The sequence below is a fragment of the Oncorhynchus masou genome, chromosome 5 (assembly GCF_036934945.1).
Source record: "Oncorhynchus masou masou isolate Uvic2021 chromosome 5, UVic_Omas_1.1, whole genome shotgun sequence".
NCBI classification, from domain to species: domain Eukaryota; kingdom Metazoa; phylum Chordata; class Actinopteri; order Salmoniformes; family Salmonidae; genus Oncorhynchus; species Oncorhynchus masou.
Genome location: NC_088216.1, coordinates 54,023,524 through 54,047,716, shown reverse-complemented (window position 1 = coordinate 54,047,716; position 24,193 = coordinate 54,023,524). Strand labels below are relative to the sequence as shown.

Genomic DNA, 24,193 nt, shown 5'->3' with positions numbered 1-24,193 from the left:
ACATTTTCACAAATACATTGCTACAGTTGTTGGTTAGATAGCTAGCGAATTTGAGCCATATTAGCATAGACATGACATCAAATCAAATTGTCACATTCGCTGAATACAACAGGTGTAGATCTTACAGTGAAATGCTTACTTACGAGCCCCTAACCAACAATGCAGTTAAAAAAAATACAGATAAGAATAAGAAATAAAAGTAACAAGTAATTAAAGAGCAGTAGTAAAATAACAATAGCGAGACTATATACAGGGGGGTACTGGTACAGAGTCAATGTGTGGGCGCACCGGTTAGTTGAGGTAATATGTACATGTAGGTAGAGTTATTATAGTGACTATGCATAGATGATAACAACAGAGAGTAGCAGGGGTGTAAAAGAGGGGAGGGGGCAATGCAAATAGTCTGGGTAGCCATTTGACTAGATGTTCAGGAGTCTTATGGCTTGGGGGTAGAAGCTGTTTAGACATGATATCAATTACAAGATACAACGAGGTGAAACGAGCCACCTATGATTCCCCACACGGCAGCTTCCTCACATTGTTGCTATCTGACCGTTCAGAATCATAACTCACAGACTTCTGCCTCATCGTTTCTGTGACCTTGCCAGCCAACCTGTCATTAATGACCGTAGAGTAAATACACCTCCCACCTCAGACCTTTAGGATTAGGCTGGGGGGTATAGCGTGGTTAAGTATGGGACAGGCGGAGTGTCATGCACTCTGGCATTAGGAAAGTGATGAAAGTGCAAGATTCTGGGAGGGGGTGATAGGGCTTTCCTCAGGATCGGGGGAGACTTTTTGGGAGAGGGACAATGGAGGACAGTTAGATACATTGTAAATCTGGTATTTTATGTTAGTAATTTTGCAGGCATGAATTATGGTAAGTATACATGGTAAGTATACCTAAAACTTGTATCTCATTATGGTAAGTGGTGAAATAAGTATAGCTAGTTATAAATATAATTATAATCTGTAATAGCAGATAATAAGAAATGATGATAAATCTTTACCTGGCTAAAAGAGATGTAATATTTATTTAACTAGGCAAGTCAGTTTAGAACAAATTCTTATTTACAATGACAGCCTAGAAATAGTGGGTTAACTGCCTTGTTTAGGGGCAGAGCGACAAATTTTTTACTTGTCAACTTGGGGATTCAATCTAGCGACCTTTCGGTTACTGACCCAACGCTCTAACCACTAGGCTACCTGCCGCCCCAAATATAATGTATTTGGAAACTCACTCTACATCTACTCTACAGATGAAGTTGTGGGGAAAAAGGACTGGGTTGGGGCAAAATGTACTGTCATGTGCAAAGGGGTGATGGTATTATTAGTTAATAATAATTTTGATCAGAGTGTGAAACTATCCAAACAGATCTGCAAGGAAGGTGGATCCTTTCGAATATGCTAGTGGACGATAAACAGATTTGACTTATTAATCTATATGGTCCATCCAAATAATGATGATCCACACTTCTTAGAAAAATATTTCTAACACTCTATTGAACTCACAAGCAACGATCCTATTATTATGGTGGGAGACTATAACACGGTTTTAAGTACTTAAATATACTTAAATGGACCGTAAAGGAAATCACACTACAAACTATCACTTTCAAGAACTTAAGGAGATCACGAATATCATGGACACATTAGAACTAGTGGAAACAGTGCCTTCAGAAAGTATTCACACCCCTTGACCTTTTCAAAATGGTGTTATGTTACAAAGTGGGATTAACATTTATTTCATTGTCTTTCTTTTCCCTGGCTTGCAGTAGGCGTTCCAATTCATCCCAAAGCTCTTCAGTGGGGTTGAGGTCAGGGCTCTGTGCAGGCCACTCAAGTTATTTCACACTGATCTCAACAAACCATTTCTGCATGGACCTCACCTTGTGCATGGGGGCATTGTCATTCTGAAACAGGAAAGGGCCTTCCCCAAACTGTTGCCAAAAAGTTGGAAGCACAGAATCGTCTAGAATGTCATTGTATACTGTAGCATGATAATGTACCTTCACTGGAACTACGGGGCCTAGCCTGAACCATGAAAAACAGCCCCACACCATTATTCCTCCTCCACCAAACTTGACAGTCGGCACTATGCATTCGGGCAGGTAGCGTTTTCCTAGTATCAGCCAAACCCAGCATTGTCTATCGGACTGCCAGATGGTGAAGCGTGATTCATCACTCCAGAGAACGCGTTTCCATTGCTCCAGACTCCAATGGCGGCGAGCTTTACAACACTCCAGCTTGGCATTGCTCATGGTGATCTTAGGATTGTGTGTGGCTGCTCAGCCATGGAAAGCCATTTCATGAAGCTCCCGACGAACAGTTATTGTACTGATGTTGCTTCCAGAAGCAGTTTGGAACTCGGGAAGAGAGTGTGACAACCGTTCTGTGAGCTTGTGTGGCCTATCACTCCTGCTCCTGGACATTTCCACTTCACAATAACAGCACTTACTGTTGACCGGACAGAAATTTGACAAACTGACGTGTTGGAAAGGTGGCATCCTATGACGGTGCCACGTTGAAAGTCACTGAGCTCTTCAATAAGGCCATTCTGTTTGTCTATGGAGATTGCATGGCTGTGTGTTCGATTTTATACACCTGTCAGCAATGGGTGTGGCTGAAATAGCCAAATCCACTCATTTGAAAGGGTGTCCACATACTTTTGTATATATAGTGTATATCTTGATAAGATGAGTCAATCACAAGAGGCTGCTGAAGGGAGGATGGCTCATAATAATGGCTGGAACTGAATAAATGGAATCGCACAAATTGATAACATTCCACTTATTCTGTTCCAGTCATTACCACGAGCCCGTCCTTTCCAATTATGGTGCCACCAACCTCCTGTGGAGTCAATACACATTAGAATCATGTTTGGGAGCGATTACAGCTGTGAATTTTTCTGGGTAAGTCTCTAAGAAAATTCTACACCTGGATTGTGCAACATTTGCCCATTATTCTTTAAAAAATTCTTCAAGCTCTGTCAAATTAGTTGTTGATCATTGCTAGAAAGCCATTTTCAGGTCTTGCTATATATTTTCAAGCAGATTTATGTCAACACTGTAACACAGCAACTCAAGAACATTAGCATTCAATGTCTACTTGGTAAGCAACTCCAGTGTAGATTTGGCCTTGTGTTTTAGGTTATTGTCTGGCTGAAAGGTGAATTAATCTCCCAGTGTCTGGTGAAAGGCAGACTGAACCAGGTTTTCCTCTAGGATTTGCCTGTGCTTAGCTCTGTTCCGTATCTTTTTTCTTGAAAAACTCCCCAGTTCTTAATGATTACAAGCATACCCATAACATGATGCAGCCACCACAATGCTTGAACATATGAAGGGTGGTAATGTGTTGTATTGGATTCAGGACAAAAAGTTAATTGCTTTGCCATATTTTTTGCAGTATTACTTTAGAGCCTTGTTGAAGAAAACTGCATGTTTTGGATTATATTTATTCTGTACAGGCTTTTCACTCTGTCAATTAGGTGAGCCATTAAACTTTGTAACTGTTTTAAAGTCACTATTGCCCTCATGGTGAAATCCCTGAGCGGTTTCCTTCCTTTCCGGCAACTGAGTTAGGAAGGACGCCTGTATCTTTGTAGTGACTAGGTGTATTGATACATCATCATCATCATCATCATCATCATCAAAGTGTAATTAATAACTCCACCATGCTCAGAGGGATATTCAATGTCCGCTTTTTCTATTTTTACTCATCTACCTATAGAGGCATTTGAAAAACTCCATGGACTTTGTGGTTGAATCTGTGTTTGCAATTCATTACTTGACTGAGGAACCTTACAGATAATTGTATATGTTGGGTACAGAGATGAGGCAGTCATTCAAAAATCACGTTCAACACTATTATTGCACACAGAGTCCATACAACGTACAGTAGGGCAAAAAAGTATTTAGTCAGCCACCAATTGTGCAAGTTCTCCCACTTAAAAAGATGAGAGAGGCCTGTAATTTTCATCATAGGTACACTTCAACTATGACAGACAAAATGAGAAAAAAAATCCAGAAAATCACATGGTCACCTACAAACAAGCAAGATTTCTGGCTCTCACAGACCTGTAACTTCTTCTTTAAGAGGCTCCTCTGTCCTCCACTCATTACCTGTATTAATGGCACCTGTTTGAACTTGTTATCAGTATAAAAGACACCTGTCCACAACCTCAAAGAGTCACACTCCAAACTCCACTATGGCCAAGACCAAGGAGCTGTCAAAGGACACCAGAAACAAAATTGTAGACCTGCACCAGGCTGGGAAGACTGAATCTGCAATAGGTAAGCAGCTTGGTATGAAGAAATCAACTGTGGGAGCAATTAATAGGAAATGGAAGACATACAAGACCACTGATAATCTCCCTCGATCTGGGGCTCCACACAAGATCTCACCCCGTGGGGTCAAAATGATCACAAGAACGGTGAGTAAAAATCCCAGAACCCTGCAGAGAGCTGGGACCAAAGTAACAAAGCCTACCATCAGTAACACACTACGCCGCCAGGGACTCAAATCCTGCAGTGCCAGACGTGTCCCCCTGCTTAAGCCAGTACATGCCCAGGCCCGTCTGAAGTTTGCTAGAGAGCATTTGGATGATCCAGAAGAAGACTGGACAATGTCATATGGTCAGATAAAACCAAAATATAACTTTTTGGTAAAAACTCAACTCGTCGTGTTTGGAGGACAAAGAATGCTGAGTTGCATCCAAAGAACACCATACCTACTGTGAAGCATCCAAAGAACACCATACCTACTGTGAAGCATGTGTAACAGTATAACTTTAGACCGTCCCCTCGTCCATACCCGGGCGCGAACCATGGACCCTCTGCACACATCAACAACAGTCACCCACGAAGCATCATTACCCATCGCTCCACAATAGCCGCGGCCCTTGCAGAGCAAGGGGAACCACTACTTCAAGGCCTCCGAGCAAGTGACGTCACCGATTGAAACGCTATTTAGCGTGCACCGCTAACTGAGCTAGCCGTTTCACAGCCGTTACACATGGGGGTGGAAACATCATGCTTTGGGGATGTTTTTCTGTAAAGGGACCAGGACGACTGATCCGTGTGAAGGAAAGAATGAATGGGGCCATGTATCATGAGATTTCGAGTGAAAACCTCCTTCCATCAGCATGGGCATTGAAGATGAAACGTGGCTGGGTCTTTCAGCATGCCAATGATCCCAAACACACTGCCCGGGCAACGAAGGAGTGGCTTCGTAAGAAGCATTTCAAGGTCCTGGAGTGGCCTAGCCAGTCTCCAGATCTCAACCCCATAGAAAATCTTTGGAGGGAGTTGAAAGTCCGTGTTGCCCAGCAACAGCCCCAAAACATCACTGCTCTAGAGGAGATCTGCATGGAGGAATGGGCCAAAATACCAGCAACAATGTGTGAAAACCTTGTGAAGACTTACAGAAATTGTTTGACCTCTGTCATTGCCAACAAAGGGTATATAACAAAGCATTGAGATAAACTTTTGTTATTGACCAAATACTTTATTTTCCACCATAATTTGCAAATTAATTAATAAAAAATCCTACAATGTGATTTTCTGGATTTTTTTTCTCATTTTGTCTGTCATAGTTGAAGTGTACCTATGATGAAAATTACAGGCCTCTCTCGTCTTTTTAAGTGGGAGAACTTGCACAATTGGTGGCTGACTAAATACTTTTTTGCCCCACTGTATTATGTGACTTGTTAAGCACATTCCTACTCCTGAACTGATTTAGGCTCGTCATAACAAAGGGGTTGATTACTTACTGACTCAAGACATATCAGATTTCATTTTTAATTCAATTGTCAAAATAAAAAAATAAAAACATATTTCCACTTTGATGTTATGGGGTATTGTGTGTAGGCCAGTGACACAAATCTCTATCTAATCCATTTTAAATTCATGCTGTAAGACAACTAAATTTTGAAAAAGTCAAGTGGTGTGAATACTTTCTGAAGTACTATATGAAGGATAAAAAACCCTGACCTAATGAGGCTTAATCAAGCCATCCGTCTTGACTACATTCCTGTGTCATCCTTGCTGGAACCAAAAGTATAAAAAGTGTTGATAGGAGACAGAATGCAATCGGACCACCATGGCTATCAGTTAAAACCCATACAGTGCTGTGAAGCGTAGCGCCTGAGCTCGGATGTAATTTATAGCATGTTACTGTACAGCCACTACGTTCCACTTTAGGTGCTTATCAGGGGCCAAATCTGCCATTTTCTTTTTTTTACATATTATTTTACAATGGAAAACAAAGACAAAGATACAAACATTGACATTCCTTGTAGTGTTGAATGGGATGGCAAATTTAGAGGGCAAAACAAAACTTAACTCACATATTTACAAATTTAAGATAAAATTCCTATTAGGTGCTACCTATTAGAAGAAGACAGCATATAGTCATTAAAAGCAGTGTAGATAAACTAAAAATAAATATTGATTGGAGTACGGCACAGAGTAGCAGCAGATCATCAACCCAGTTATGAAGGGGGAATAGTGTGAGGACAGACGCTGGGAGACGAGAAGCAAGTACAGGGAGTGAATATTTAAAATGTAACAGACATGAAACAAAACACGGACAGTGTCTGGACAACGGAAACATAACGACATTAATGCTGACACAGGTATCAAACTGAGGAATAGACAGATATAGAAGAGGCGATCAATAAAGTGATGGAGTCCAGGTGAGTCCAATGAAGCGCTGATGGGTGTAACGACGGTGACAGGTGTGCTTAATGATGGACAGCCTGGTGCCCTCGAGCACCAGGGAGGGGGAGCGGGAGCAGGCGTGACTGTACCCCCCTTTAGGGGCGCCACCCGGCATCCCACCTGGGCGAGCCTGACGGGTGGGTTGAGGCGTGGGAGTCTGACGAGCCATCTGAGGCGTGGGCGTCTGACGAGCCATCTGAGGCGTGGGCGTCTGACGAGCCATCTGAGGCGTGGGAGCCTGACAAGCCGGCTGAGGCGTGGGAGCCTGACAAGCCGGCTGAGGCGTGGGAGCCTGACGAGCCGGCTGAGGCGTGGGAGCCTGACGAGCCGGCTGAGGCATGGGAGCCTGATGAGCCAGCTGAGGCGTGACGTGGGATGGGAGCCTGTCAAGCCAACCGAGGCAAGAAAACCTCTCAAGCCAGCGAAGGCATGGAAGCCTGACGAGCCAGCTGAGGAATCCCCAGTTCCTTTGGCAGCGGCACCTGGACCCAACGTCACCAACCAAAACAAAAAAACAAACAAAAAACTCCCTGACGCTTCCAATATTGGTGTCAGGATTCTGTGAGGACAGACGCTGGGAGACGAGAAGCAAGTACAGGGAGTGAAAATTTAATAAATAAATATAAATAAATATTTTATAAACAGACATGAAACAAAACATGGACAGTGTCTGGACAACGGAAACATAACGACATTAATGCTGACACAGGTATCAAACTGAGGAATAGACAGATATAGAAGAGGTAATCAATAAAGTGATGGAGTCCAAGTGAGTCCAATGAAGCGCTGATGGGCGTAAGATGGTGACAGGTGTGCGTAATGATGGGCGCCCTCAAGCGCAAGAGAGGGGGAGCAGAAGCAGGCGTGACAGAATAGACCATTTATCCAGTATTGCCTGCCAAATTTTGTAAAACATTGTACTTCTATAAGACGTATTGTATTGAATATGTTCTATGTGCATTACATTCCCTAAATCCTGTAACCACATTGCAAAGGTAGGTACAGTCTCCAATTTCCAAAATTGCAAAATGAGCCTTTTGGCTAATAGCGTACAAAGAGAGACAGCCTTCCCTTCCTGGTTATTCCCATCAACTGTACCGAACAGCGCAATGAATGGGTCTGGGATATCTGCCATTTTCAACCTGTATATGGGTACAAGAGACAAAAAAATGTATAACTGACTTTCTCCTGCACAACATAGGTACAGCATACCCCCTTATTGTATAGGACACTTTCAGAGGCCACTCAATTTCAGAGGCCATTCAATTCAATACTCATCTTTAAAACAAAAGCAGTTTCAGTCAAAATAGATTAGACAAACAAAGGAACAGTGGTGTCGTAAAAATACTTGAAAGTACTACTTAAGTAGTTTATTTTGGGGCATTTTCTGTACTTTACTTTGCTATTTATATTTTTGACAACTTTTACTTTTACTTCACTGCATTCCTAAAAGAAAGTGATGTACTTTTTACTCCATATTTTTTCTCTGGTGGCCAAAAGTACTCGTTACATTTTAAATGCTTAGCAGGACAGGTAAATGGTCTAATTCACACATTTATCAAGAGAACATCCCTGGTCATCCTTACTGCCTCTGATCTGGCAGACTCACTAAACACATGCTTTGTTTGTAAGTTATGTCTGAGTGTTGGAGCGTGCCCCTAGATATCCGTAAATTAAGAAAATAAGAAAATGGTGCCGTTTGGTTTGCTTAATATAAGGAATTTGAAATGATTTATACTTGTACATTTACTTTTGATGCTTAAGTATATTTTAGCAATAACATTTACTTTTGATACTTAAGTATATTTAAAACCAAATACTTTTAGAATTTTACTCAAGTAGGATTTTACTGGGTGACTTTCCCTTTTACTTGAGTCATTTTCTATTAAGGTATCTTTACTTTTACTCAAGTACGACAATTGGGTGCGTTTTCCACCACTGCAAAGGAAATAGAGGAACTAACAGCACAGGTAGATAGCAATAAAACATTTACTATAATGGAATAGAATAAGTTAGAGTGAAAACAAAAACAACTGGAGGAACTTATTCAAGAACAATAAAGTGTAGTTTAGTCAATTCAAACTGGAGGCATCTTACACTTCAAATGTTGTGATGCAAAAATCCTGGCTAAATTAATAGCGCATATAATTAAAAAGGTTTTACCAGATATTGTTCATTCTGATCAGACAAGTTTTTTACATGGAAGGAACACTGGAGATAATATATGACAATTACTTGAAACAATAGAATAATATATAACATCAAAGAAACCAGGACTGGCCTTCATAGCAGATTTTGAAAAGCCTTTTGATAAAGTATGACTACAATTTATATATAAATGTAAAATGTCGGTGAATCTCTTATACAATGGGTTAAAGTTATCTATAGCAACCCCAGGTGTAAAATAGTCAATAATGGTTACTTCTCAGAAAGTATTGAAGTGTCAAGAAGAGTAAAACAAGGCTGTCCGCTGTCTCCATATCTATTTGTTATGGCAATCGAAATGCTAGCAATTAAAATCTGATCCAAAAAGAACATCAAGTGTTTTGAAATCCAGAGCTTAAAAACCAAAATTGTCAATGTATACTGATGACTCAAGTTTTCTAGAAGTCTGCAATCTGGATCCCAGCTACTACAACAATTGGATACCACGAAATTGGGGAGAAAAAGGGGTAAAATTCACACACACAAAAAAAAACTTATCTAGCCTTTCTGGACTAAAACCCAATTATGATCAGTGTACAATATTACATATTACATATTGTATTGTTAAAAGACAACTTTCACATTACTCTGTAGTTTACCAATAAAACTGGCTAATGGTGAAGTAGACATACAGTACCAGTCAAAAGTTTGGGCCACCTACTCATTCAAGGGGTTTTTTCTTTATTTTTACTATTTTCTACATTGTAGAATAATAGTGAAGACATCAACACTATGAAATAACACACATGGAATCATGTAGTAACCAAAAAAGTGTTAAACAAATCCAAATATATTTTAGATTTTATATTCTTCAGAGTTGCCACTCTTTGCCTTGATGAGAGCTTTGCACACTCTTGGCATTCACTCAATCGGCTTCACCTGGAATGCTTTTCCAACAGTCTTGAAGGAGTTCCAACATATGCTGAGCACTTGTGTAAATCAGGTAAATCAGGTCTTCGTGGTCGAATTGCTGCAAAGAAAACACTCTTAAAGGACACCAGGAAGAAGAAGAGACTTGCTTGGGCCAGGAAGCACCAGCATTGCACATTAGACCGGTGGAAATTGGTCCTTTTGTCTGGAGTTCCAATTGGAGATTTTTGGTTCAAACCGCCATGTCTTTGTGAGATGCGGTGTTGGAGAACAGATGATCTCTGCATGTGTATTTCCCACTGTAAAGCATGGAGGAGGAGGTAATATGGTGTGGGGTTGCTTTGCTGGTGAAACTGTTTGTGATGTATTTAGAATTTAAGGCACACTTAACCAGCATGGCTACCACAGCATTCTGTAGAAATACGCCATCCCTTCTGGTTCGGGCTTAGTGGGATTATTATTTGTTTTTCAACAGGACAATGACCCAACACACCTCCAGGCTGCGTAAGGGCTAATTTACCAAGAAGGAGAGTGATGGAGTGCTGCATCAGATGACCTGGCCTCCACAATCACCCAACGACAACCAAATTGAGATGGCTTGGGATGAGTCGGACTGCATAGGGAAGGAAAAGCAGCCAAAAAGTGCTCAGCATAAGTGGGGACTCCTTCAAGAAAGTTGGAAAAGCATTCCAGGTGAGCTGGTTGAGAGAATGCCAAGAGTGTGCAAAGCTGTCATCAAGGCAAATGGTGGCTATTTGAAGAATCTCAAATATAAAATATATTTTGATTTTTTTAATTACATGATTCCCTGTGTGTTATTTCATAGTTTTAATGTCTTCACTATTATTCTACAATGTAGAAAAATTGTAAAAATAAAGAAAAACACTAAAATGAGTAGGTGTTCTAAAACGTATGACCGGTAGTGTATTTGTAACTAAAAAGCTGTAAAAGCAAAAATGTAAAACAAAGTTACTTTTGTAACAAATGATCAACAAACGTTTGACAAACAAACGTTTTCCAAATGTACGCAGTTGTGTGCTGGGAGAGAGAGACAGAGAGAGACAGAGAGAGACAGAGAGAGAGAGAGAGAGAGAGAGAGAGAGAGACAGACAGACAGACAGACAGACAGACAGACAGACAGACAGACAGACAGACAGACAGACAGAGAGTGAGAGAGAGAGAGCCTTGATGGGAGAGGAAGGTCTGGTCTCAAAGCCATGGACAGGTGACAAATGAGGGCCTATTGGGGTCAAAACCTCACCCCTCATTAGCCCAGCATCCTCCAGCACACAGACACACACATACAGCCTGTTTGTGCAGGGCTCAGCTCAAGTATAAAATCAGACAGCTTTCTGTGTAACTAGCATATACACACACAGTTTCAAATTATTTTATACGTGGTATGTTGTGACACAAATGAACCACATAGGACCAGAGCAGTTCCTATGTGTGGAGCTTCACTCCATGTACATGGGTAGGGCACTGCATCCATATCCTTGCAAAACACTGTATGGGGAGGGAATGCTACAGTATGTTACAGTGCCGCACTGTGATATAAATAGCTTTTCCATGAAATGTTATAGTAATTAGCGACCAGGAAGCATGGACCCTCTCAACCCCTACTGCGGCACCCATGTACCTTGAGCGAATACTAAGAAGCAACTCTGGCATACTAAGAAGTGACGCTGGCACCGGTCCAGTTCACCGTGTACTGTGTGAACCCGCACGGCCCATCAAAGGCAGTGCACACGCCCATGAGAGGGTGAATGGGTTCGAGGTGCGCAGGGAATAGTGTTTGAAGTACTCTCTGGCTCTATCTGAGAGACGGAAAAGGCGCTTTTCATCTTGCGGGATTGCTGAGGTGCCACAGGCGAGAGGAGATTCAGTCATTCTCTTCTCAACGTGAAACTGTTCCATGGACACCAGAGGAGAGTGATAACAGAGAGAGAGAGTTCAGAGGGAGAGGAGGAAAGGGGAGAACAGAGAGAGGGGTAGAGAGATGAGGAGTAAAGAGAGAAGAGAGGAAGAAAGAGACGTGAGATATGAGAAATGAGAAAGGATCAAACATAGAGTGGGTGGAAGAGGAGAGGAGAAAACAGAGAAGAAAAAAGAGAGAAAGGGAAAGATGCTAATGCAGCCCCATGGCATCCTGCTAACAGAGCAGAGCAACACAGTACATGTTTCTTGCACCAGTGTCAGTGAGTGCACTCCCATTCATTCAAAACAAAGCAGCAGCTCCCACGCCTGACATTTTAATAGAGATATCTTATGGACCTATCAATAACCAAGGCCCACAACTGTCTAATAAACAAGCCATTAAAGAAACAGAAACATGGGGTTTCCATCCCTCCCATTCAAAGCCCATTCCCCTGCAAAACAAAAGCCTCTCTTCTAAATGTAAGAGTCACTCTTCTTCCAGTTCCATCATATCATATCTGTGCTGCTGATTCAGATGCTGCTTGAGGCCAAACACTTCTCCTCTAATAGACAGGAGCATCTGTGTCATGTCATGTCCGGCACGAGGTAGAGTGTTGAGACAGGTTTAACACATCCATGTGGCAACAGAGTACAACACTGGATGGGGCATACTGGAATGGAGGCACCACATCCATATAACCCTCAAACACAAGATACACTGTTACGCAGGCTCTTTCCTCAGAAGAGGGGCAAACACTTTTGCAGTATGTCCCACTAACAACACGCAGAGGGAGAGGGCGAGAATGAAGGGAGGAGAGGTAGAGAGATGGAGACTGCTATGTTGTCAACTGGTGGAGAAAGCTGGACATACTAAGGCCGGAGGATAGCCGACATTGACCATTCTACGGCAAATTCGTTGACCTCAAAAACTTGGACGATGAGAATCACATCAAATAATCACATCAAAGTCATATAAAGTTAGATTGATAAGTACTTGTATCGTACAACTTTGTGATGCTCCACATGAGTCTCATTCTATGTAAACGGGTTCAAAATGTACTAAAGCTCGACAATTGCTCCTGTTTTCACCACCTCTCCATTCTCTAACAGACCATAGGCAATACTTGTTCAAAAAACGATTCATAGGAATCATTTTCCACAATGGTGAGCGAGCTGTAAGCCAGCAAAGCAGTCAAGATCTCATGCCTGGCAAGAACAATGATGCATCCCTCAGAGGACCAAAGGCTGAACTTGCTTTGAGGGTTGTCAATAGCAACTGACACTGTGATTTTCATTACCATTGGCCACAGTTGTTTTGGTAGCAGATATTCAAGAATAGGTAATTCATCACAAAGTAGGCCTATGTGCAGAACGAGGATCATTCATGAAAGTTCAGCTACAAAGACGTTTGATGAGCAAAATGGACAATTAAGTAACGGAAGGGACAATCTATTAGCACTAATGGATATGGACAATTGAAAGTAATTTCTTGACGTTTTGCAGGACCGGCTGGAGTCACAAAGCGAGATTTGGTTGGGGAGGGGGGGGGGGGCAAGCAGGCAATCTTGACGACAGAGAGAGAAGTTTAGGTTTTAAAGTTAATTTCTATACATTTTGCCATCGGACAGAGAGAACATTTAGCAATGTTATAATACATTTCAAGCTATTCTAAAAAAATTGCCATGGGGCTGGGAGACATTTTTGCAGTTTTAAGCAAGTCTTTTGCAGTTCTACATGTGTTGCCATGGGGCGCAGAGAGCCATAAGTGACCTCTTATGTTGCTTATGCCTGGAGATACCCTGATGATATGTTACCAATTACAATTAGTATGATACAGTTCCTTAAAATTGATTTTACTGTCTTAATTGTCTACGATATACACAAAATACTCTGTAATGTCAAAGTGGAAGACAAATTCTAACATTTGTTTTAAAAAAATCATGAAAAATAAAGGAATATGTCAAATCAAACTTTATTTGACACATGCGCTGAACATCTGTAGACCTTACAGTGAAATGCTTTACAAGCAAGAAAATATTTACCAAATAAACTAAAGTAAAAAATAAAATAACACAATAAAATAACAATAACGAGGCTGGGGTACTGGGGTGTGTCAATGTAAATAATCCGGTGGCCATGTCTTGATTAAATAAGTATTCAACCCCCTTATTCAATATATGTTAGAATCACCTTTGGCAGCGATTACAGCTGTGAGTCTTTCTGGGTAAGTGGCTCGAACTGAATTAATGGAATCACATCAATTGATACCATTCCACTTATTCTGATCCAGCCAGTACCACGATCCCATCCTTCCCAATTATGGTGCCACCAACCTCCTGTGGAGTCAATACACATTAGAATCACATTTGGCAGCGATTACAGCTGTGAATATTTCTGAGTAAGTCTCTAAGAGCTTTCCACACCTGAATTGTGCAACATTTGTCCATTACTTTTTTTTTTATTCTTCAAGCTCTGCTAATTTGGTTGTTGATCATTGCTTGACAACCATTTTCAGGTCTTGCCATACATTTTCAAGCAGATTTATGTCAAAACTGTAACTCAGCCACTCAGGAACATTGACTGTCTTCTTGGTAAGCAACTCCATTGTAGATTTGGCCTTGTGTTTTAGGTTATTGTCCTGTTGAAAAGTGAATTAATCTCCCAGTGTCTGGTGAAAAGCAGACTGAACCAGGTTTTCCTCTAGGATTTGCCTGTGCTTAGCTCCATTCCGTTTCTTTCTTATCCTGAAAAACTCCCCAGTCCTTAACCTTTTCACTTGCGAGTTCCAAATATCTCTAACGGTCGCCCCAGCATGAGTGGTTTTATGCACGTGATGTCAGAATGCACTCACTGTTCCAGAATGTGATTGTTACGTAACAGGACAGATAACACGCGCTGCCTGCTAATTATCTATAGGCTATGTTTCAACTTGTCAATTTCAAATTATTTTCTAACAAATTGTATTTTCCAACAATAGTTTGAATCGAAGTGTGTTCCGCCTCCTCATTAATTCACATAGAAGTAGCCCATTTCAGTGTTGGGGACTATTTATGTTTGAGGCTTTATTGAGCCGGACAAACTTTCCTCTTTGAGGAGAGCCCTTCCCTATTTTTTCCGCACTTCAAGTATGCAGACATTTGCACAGTCTTGCTGGCATATTTTCCGGCTAGCGCTCTCATTGCCTCCATTGTTGTTTTCCTTACAAATAATAACTTAGGACATGTGTGCCTTTTTTTCTGTATATCATGTTGTCGTTTCTACTGAAGCATACAGTATGTATGTATGAATGTATGGAGCATAATGTATTTACAGTTGTATTCACGTTTTCAAGTATTGGTGACAAATATTGCATTCCGATTATTGCATAGATTATAATGGACACCTATGATGTGTGTAAAATACTTGTTTGGTATTTTGTTGTACTGATTATAATGAGTTAATGCTAAGCTATTTGCCAGCTATGTGTGGCGCCATGTTTGTTGATATTATGCAATGCATTCTGGGTGTCACGTAAATGTCGGTCAGACCAAAGAAGTTATAATGAGGTGATGTAATGGTTCACTTGTCTTTCGAGTAAACTTCCGGAAGTGAATGAATGGAAGTAGACAACACCACCCCTTCAACATGCATACTGCAAACAGACCAAATTCATCTTGTCTCCTCTTATTATCTTTGGTTGACACAAAAAAAAACATGGCGGCGAGCACAAACTACCCATCGTCGGATTACTTTTGATTTCTATAAAGTGTTTTACTCAATTATTTTGATCAATGTTAAGTTCACCCTTGATGTGATGAATTCTAAATAGTAATTGCTATTATCTCGTTCATATTGGCGTTTCTGTCAGCAGAGAGTTCTCATATGACCGCTTGTGTTACGTCAATCTTTCCTCAGTTAGCGCTAGGACTAATGTAGCCTACATTTTCCAGTTTGGATGATTGTGTATGCTGTCGCTACTTCTGTGAAGGTCTGAATATTGCATCCCAAATAAACTGGTCACATTCAGGACATAACTGTGTAAGGGCTGTAAGGTCATTTCACTGTAAGGTTGTATTCGGCGCATGTGGAAAAATACAATTTTATTGTATTTGTTTGTGCAACATGTTTCTGTGAAAAAAAACAATGTGACTAGCTCAAGTGCTGACTGTTGTGTAAAGCGAAACTGGGCATTCTAAATAAGCGCTCTAATCACACCGGTTTGAGCTTACGCTGCAGGGACCAGTGTAAAATGATCCCACCTGTTTGTTGGTACATGTGTAAAGGCTAACGATTAAAAGCATACCCATAACATGATGCAGCCACCACTATGCTTGAAAATATGGAGAGTGGTACTCAGTTATGTGTTTTATTGGAGTTTCCCCAAACATAACACTTTGTATTCAGAAAAACATATTCATTGCTTTGCCACAATTTTTGCCGTTATAGTTTAGTGCCTTGTTGCAAACAGGATACATGTTTTGAAATATGTGTATTCTGTACAGGCTTCCTTCTTTTCACTCTGTCAATTAGGTAACTACAATGTTGTTGATTCAGCCCCAGTTTTCTCTTATCATCAACCCAATCTTCGGGCTACCCAATAGGAAACGCCGGGGTTACAGAGGAAAGAGAGGGGGGATCCTGGTGAGATTAAGGCGAAAGGAAAACCGGCCACCTCTTCCCTCCATTCTACTGCGAATGTACAGTCACTTGATAATAAGATGGATGACCTCAATTGCGGATTTGCTACCAACGGGACTTGCCATATTCTTTGCTTTTCAGAAACATGGCTCTGTGACAAGATACACCCCATGGCTATCCAACTTGATGGATTCTCCATTCACAGGGTGGACAGGACAGTGGAGTCGGGGAAATCGAGGGGGGGGATGGGGTTTACCTCTTCATCAACTCCAACTGGTGTGCTAATTCCAGCGTGGTTGAAGTGATGACCCACTGTTCACCCATCTTGAAATACCTTATTGCCAAATGTCGACCCATCTGGCCTCCCGAGTGGCGCACTACAGCCTGGGGTTTGATCACAGGCTGTGTCATTGCTGGCCGTGACCGGGAGTCCCATAAGGAGGCGCAAAATTGGCCCAGCGTCGTCTGGGTTAGTGGAGGGTTTATCCGGGGGGCTTTACTTGGCTCATCGCACTCTAGCGACTCCTTGTGGTGGGCCGGGTGCCTGCAGGCTGACTTATGTTGTCAGTTGAACAGTATTTCCTCCGACACATTGGTGCAGCTGGCTTCCGAGTTAAGCAGGCAAGTGTTAGGGAGCACGGTTTGGCGGGTCATGTTTCGGAGGACGCCTCTCCCAAGCCCGTTGGGGAGTTGCAGCGATGATACAAGATTGTAATTAGATCGTAATTGGATATCACAAAATTGGGGAGAAAAGGGGGAGTAAAATACAAAAATATTAAAATAATTAAAGGCTGACCCTTCTACCTCTGAAGGGAGTTTACAGCTGTTATCGGTGACTGCTGTATACATTCCACCTCAGGACAAGAAAAATAACAAGCTGGTGCATAATGAACTAGGCTATAAAAAAGCAGGAAACCCTACACGCAGAGGCTGCCTTTCTGGTTGCCTGCTATTTTAATTTGGCTTCACGAAGACATGTGATGCCTAACTTCCATCAACACGTCTCCAACACCACTAGGGCCAATAAAGTCCTAGACCACTACAATTCTATCCACAAGCAAACATACAAGGCCCTCACTCGTCTGCCATTCGGCAAATCAGATGATGACTCCGTACTCTTGCTTCCTGTTTACAAGCAGAAGCTGAAACAGGAAGTACCCACGATTAGTTCCGTTGAGAAATGGTCACCAGAATCAGAGGGTATGCTTCAGTACTGCTTTGCTAGCGCTGATCGGAATATGTTTTGAGACTCCACCGATAACCACCTCCGTCACCGGCTTCAATCGAAAATGCATCGGCGACGTTGTACCCGCAGTGAGGGTTCACTTTTCCAATCAAATGCCCTGGATTTACACAGAGGTTGGCGCTAAACTAAAGAGCGGGGCTACTGCACACAGAGCTATCATAAACAACCCTGATGCTACGGCCGAAGACAGGAATAAGTTCAAGAAGGCCCGCTATGACCTCCCCAGTGTCATCAAACAAAGAAAAGGACAATATAGGAATAATGTGGAATCATGTTACACAGGCTTTGACAACTGCCTCATGTGGCAGGGGCTCCAGTCTATTACAGATGACAAAGAAAGACCCAACTGTGATCTATCTGCCCAATGATGCCTCTCTACCAGACAAATTCAAAGCATTTTATGCACGCTTGGACAGCAACAATATTGAGCCGGGTGTGAGGGCCGTCACCGACCCAGAGGACTGGGTGATCTTGCTCTCCGAGGCTGACGTACGAAGGGTCTTTAATCAGGTCAACACCCGCAAGGCCGATATTCCAGGACGCATTCTCAGAGCATGCGCAGAACAGCTGGCAGGCATATTCACAGTCCTTGTCAACCTCTCCTTGTCGCAGTCTGTATTCCCCACATGTTTTAAGATGACCACAATCATGCCTGTTCCTAAGAAATCTAAGGCTTCATGTCACAATGATTACTGCCCTGTAACACTCACTTCTGTAATCATGAAGTGCTTTGAGAGGCTGGTTATGGCACACATTAACTCCACCATCCCAGCCACCCTGGACCAACTCCAATTTGCATACCGCCCCAACAAATCCATTGATGACTCAATCTCAATTGCTCTCCACACTGCCCTCGCCCACCTAAATAAGAGGAATACCTATATGAGAATGCTGTACATTGACTACAGCTCAGCATTCAACACCATTATCCCCTCCAAGCTTGTCACCAAGCTTAGGACTCTGGGTCTGAACACCTCCCTCTGCAACTGGATCCTGGACTTGAGGGGCCAACCCCAGGTAGTGAGCGTGGGCAACATCACCTCCACCATGCTGGCCCTTAACACAGGGATGTGTGCTTAGTCCCCTCCTGTACTCCCTGTTCACCCATGACTCCAACACCATTATCAAGTTCACTGACGACTCAACGGTGGTAGGCCTGATAACTGGAAACGAAGAGTCACACTACAGGGAGCAACAACCTCTCACTCAACGTCAGCAAGACCGAGGAGCTGATCGTGGACTACAGGAAATGGGGGGGGGGGGGGGGGGTGAGCATGCCCCCATCCACATCAATGGGCAGGCAGTGGTGCAGTCTTAAAATGGTCCAAACACACACACAACAGTGCCTCTTCCCCCTCAGGAGGTTGAAACAGTTTGGCATGGGCCCTGATATCCTGAAAAGGTTCTACAGCTGTACCATTGAGAGCATATTAACTAGCTGCATCACTGCTTGGTATGGTAATAGCACCAACTCGATCACTACAGAGGGTTGTGCGGACAGCCCAGTACATCACTGGGGCCGAGCTCCCTGCCATTCAGGACCCCTATATTTTCTCTGCTGCCGCACGGCAAGAGATACCTGTGCAAGTCTGACACCAACAGGCTCTTGAGCAGCTTCTATCCCCAAGCAATACGACTGATAAACAGCTAACAAAATAGCTACATGGAGCGAGTTTTCCTTGTATCTTTATCAACCTTTTATTTCAGTATTTTAGTCTCTATGCACACTCACAGGGCCCTACACACACAAACACTCACTCACATCATTTTCTCACTCATACATAATATGCACATACATTTATACTGACTCTACACACCCGCACACCCACTCACATGTAACCTGCTGCTACTCTGTTTATCTTATATCCTGTTGCCTAGTCTCCCCTTACCCCTATACATATCTACCTCCATCACTCCAGTATCCCTGCAAGTAAATATGGTATTGGAACTGACTTTTTAAATATCTTTCTGTATATAGTATGCTTACTTATTTACTTTATTGTGTATTCCATATTTCTTAAACTTATTTATTGTGTGCTTTTTTCTAGTAATACATTGTTATTGATTATTGCATTGTTGGGTTTTGAGTGTGCAAGAAGGGCATTTCACTGTACTTTTTTGAATTTGAAACATTCTATTGCGCACAGTGAGTCCATGCAACTTACGCAACAAGTCACATATTTAGGCTTGCCATAACAAAGGAGTTGAATACTTATCGACTCAAAATTTTCAGCTTTACATTTTGTATTCCAACTCCAACTCAATCATCAAGTTTGCGGACGACACAACAGTGGTAGGCTTGATTACCAACAACGACAAGACGGCCTACACGGAGGAGGTGAGGGCCCTCGGAGTGTGGTGTCAGGACAATAACCTCACACTCAACGTCAACAAAACTAAGGAGATGATTGTGGACTTCAGGAAACAGCAGAGGGAACACCCCCCTATCCACATCGATGGAACAGTAGTGGAGAGGGTAGTAAGTTTTAAGTTCCTCGGCATACACATCACAGACAAACTAAATTGGTCCACTCACACAGACAGCATCATGAAGAAGGCGCAGCAGCGCCTCTTCAACCTCAGGAGGCTGAAGAAATTCGGCTTGTCACCAAAAACACTCACAAACTTCTACAGATGCACAATCGAGAGCATCCTGGCGGGCTGTATCACCGCCTGGTACGGCAACTGCTCCGCCCACAACCGTAAGGCTCTCCAGAGGGTAGTGAGGTCTGCACAACGTATCACCGGGGGCAAACTACCTGCCCTCCAGGACACCTACACCACCCGATGTTACAGGAAGGCCATAAAGATCATCAAGGACAACACCCACCCGAGCCACTGCCTGTTCACCCCGCTATCATCCAGAAGGCGAGGTAAGTACAGGTGCATCAAAGCTGGGACCGAGAGACTGAAAAACAGCTTCTATCTCAAGGCCATCAGACTGTTAAACAGCAACCACTAACACTGAGTGGCTGCTGCCAACACACTGACTCAACTCCAGCCACTTCAATAATGGGAATTGATGGGAAAGGATGTAAAATATATCACTAGCCACTTTAAACAATGCTACCTAAGATAATGTTTACATACCCTACATTATTCATCTCATATGTATACGTATATACTGTACTCTATCATCTACTGCATCCTTATGTAATACATGTATCACTAGCCACTTTAACTATGCCACTTTGTTTACATACTCATCTCATATGTATATACTGTACTCGATTCCATCTACTGTATCTTGCCTATGCTGCTCTGCACCATCACTCATTCATATCTTTATGTACATATTCTTTATCCCCTTACACTGTGTATAAGATATTAGTTTTGGAATTGTTAGTTAGATTACTTGTTGGTTATTACTGCATTGTTGGAACTGGAAGCACAAGCATTTCGCTACACTCGCATTAACATCTGCTAACCATGTGTATGTGAAAAATAAAATTTGATTTGATTTGATTTATTCATTTGTAAAAATCACAAAAAACATAATTCCACTTTGACACTATTGGATATTGTGTGTAGGCCAGTGACTAAAAATGTCAATTTAATCCATTTTAATTTCAGGCTGTAACACAACAAATGTGAAAGAAGTCAAGGGGTCAGAATGATTTCTGCAGGAACTGAATGCTATGAATTGCAATTCATACAATATGTTATGAATTTTGTAAATGTATGATATGTTACGAATTCCAATTTGTTGTGGCTAATGTTAGCTAAGCTAGGGGTTAGTGTTAAGGTTAAGGTTAGGGTTCGCTTTTGTGCTAAGCAGTTACAAAGTAGCTAAAAAGTAATAAGTAGTTGCTAATAAGCTAAAGTTGTCCATGATGAGATTTGAACACATTCACATTACTGTTTTATGTAACCATACCAAACCTAACCTATCATACTAATTTGGACATCTCGGATTTACATTTACTATGTTACGTCTAGTCTATGAGACCAGGCTGGTATGACAATCGAAGAAGAAGTTAAGGGAACACAAACCTATCTTTGTTCTCTCTTGGGAAAAAAACGGATTATTTGCATAGCTTTTCGTTTCCTTGTGCGGAATACATTATGTGTGTAAATGTTGTTGAACCACGGCGATTCGCCGCGAAAAGGTCACACACTCCCCTCGACCCCAACTGTTTCTCTGGCTTTGTGTCCTCACAGGGAAAAAACGAGCTGTGCCTATAAACTTCGCATTTAAAAGACAAGTGCGGTCGAGGGGGACTGCTGCATGGGGGAAACAATAGCAGCTTTTTTGGACACACTTTTTCTGACTGCGATGAACAGCAGGGAATCCGGTAGAGCCCTCTTATAAAGAACCACAGAGCACAGCTGCTGGGCTCTATAATTTTAGGGAATGTTGGTGTTTTTTTCTCAGTAATAATACGCAAAACCTTCCTGTCCACATTTGAACATGTTATTTTATACTTGTTTATGGGCCATATTAGGCCTAAACTGTCCCTCTGCTATTTAAAGCATATCATATTGTAGGCTATATTTTGGCCATACAACTGCAAGATATGCAAAATAATGGATAATGTGCAAAGGTTCGGCGCAATACATCTGCCTGCCAAATGCTACATTATCATTACTGATTTATGCACTCCAAACAGACATTGGCATAGCATTCAAAAGTCTGTCATGCGGCTAATGAAAGTCAAATCACAAAACATGACAGAACAACCGGAAATTGCAAATGATCAGTGACCTAATTTGCCAAAAACCGAAACAACGGTTTCAAAACTGCTATGTATAGGAACATGATACAGAGTTATTTAAGAGTATGTTACATGAAGTCTGGCCCTGAAATGATTTAAAACTAAGAAAATATGCTATAATTTGGGATAGACTATAGACTTCCCCGGGCACAACCCCATAGATGACCTAGGCTAAATCCGCGCACGAGCTGTCAGTACTGGCACTCTAGCCTATAGCACAGCTGTAGGCTAAAAGTCCATCATCCAAAAAATCCCTTCTCTTCATGTAGGCCTACATAGAAAGACTGAACAAAATAGTTACATTTATGCGTCATATGAATAATAATAATAATAATAATATTAGCCTAATAATAATCATAATAATATTGGCTTGACCAACTCAAAGTTAATTACTCTGGTGACCTGTCATAGAGTGATGAGGCTCTTTATTGATTTTTCAAGTTCACACTTAATCCATACAGATATTTTTGACAGCCGTAGCAAACAGCTGACCCTGCATCATCGGGGCGGCAGGTAGCCTGGTGGTTAGAGCGTTTGGCCAGTAACTGAAAGGTTGCTAGATCGAATCTCCGATCTGACAAGGTACAAATCTGTCGTTCTGCCCCTAAGACGTCATTGTACATAAGATTTTGCTCTTAACTGACTTGCCTAGTTAAATGAAATAATTTGCCCTATTTAAACGGTTATGTATTTTACTTGATTAAATAGATGATCACAAAATCATTCGAAGTAGGCCTATTGATGTTCAAATGCCCAGGATATCCTCTGCTCAAGCATGCCAATAATAATCACAATCACCACACATTTGTCAACGACTTGCTGCTCACTCCTAGCATTGGTTTACAAAGTAATTCATCATTTTCAGCAGCTATGGGACAAAGTTGCATTACTCACGCTCGGAGGCCATAGTGATGACGGATTCCGTAGTGGCGTGATATTCGTCCTCCTCCATAAACTCATCCTGAAAGGACGCGTCTCCCTGGAAATCGTGATGGTCCAGAAGCTGCTGGAGTGGGGGTGCCTTGGGGAGCAGCTGGTTCACTACCTCCCTACTAATGTTAGGAGCCTGCTTGAGCCGCAGCTTGCTCAGGATCTGAGACTTGATGGTCTCCAGCCTCAGGACTTTACTTTGCTCTCGCCAAACACATGCGGAACATCCATGAGCGCCCGCTTCTTCATCGAGGAGCGAAAGCCCGTCGTCCGTGGGAGTCTCGCTCGTTGGTGGCAAAAAAAGATTAGGCTCGTCACTCCCAGACAGTCCCAGACAAATATAAACCATCAAACACAGCAAAAAGTTATACCTCGGCATGATGACTTGTCAGGCTATATAACTTTCTGCTCGCGGTATCCCTTTCTCTACCCTCTGAAATGTTGCTTGTCACAACCTGTCTCCTTACCTTGCAAAGGTACCAATGATATGCAACTACTCCAATAGAGTCGCCTCTTAAAACGATTTTATTGTAGGACAGCAATAAACCTAGGAAGGTGCGTCCTAGTGGGTTGTCTCTGTACTTAAGCCTATCTATCGATTTGACGCATAACCCGTTTTCATGCTATAGTTGTTTTGGTTGCCTTATCTGATAACAATTAAGTCCATAGGTGCGAATGTTAAGATGTGTCATTGAAAAGTGTGCAAGTACCTCCTAAAAGGGCTCCTTATATATCTCCGCTCCTCCGTGTCGTAATCCGTCTCCATTGGCTAAGATTCCAACAAAAGGCTTTTAGGTCTGTCACCAAGTCAAGAAAAAGAGGGAGCTAGAGGGAGGGAGCAAGGGAGAATGGATTGGAGAGTAGTTTGTCCAGTTTGCATTTTATTACTGTATTGAGATAAGGTTTCAAGTCATTACATGTCATTAGTGGTATGATTTTTTTTCTTTATGTTAAGAAACTAGTGTTGGTAAGCA

General features: G+C 42.0%; 1 protein-coding gene across 2 annotated transcripts in view; it reads right to left on the bottom strand.

Annotated features, from left to right (window-relative positions):
* The window catches only part of LOC135539863 (growth/differentiation factor 11-like), a 51,899-nt gene extending 27,998 nt beyond the window's left edge, over positions 1-23,901 (bottom strand). For both annotated transcript variants that reach the window (XM_064966047.1, XM_064966048.1), the window contains exon 1: positions 23,184-23,901. In XM_064966047.1, the coding sequence (XP_064822119.1) occupies positions 23,184-23,598 (415 nt within the window). In that variant the 5' untranslated portion in view covers positions 23,599-23,901. The remainder of the gene's footprint in view (positions 1-23,183) is intronic.
* Between the last annotated feature and the right edge of the window lie 292 nt (positions 23,902-24,193).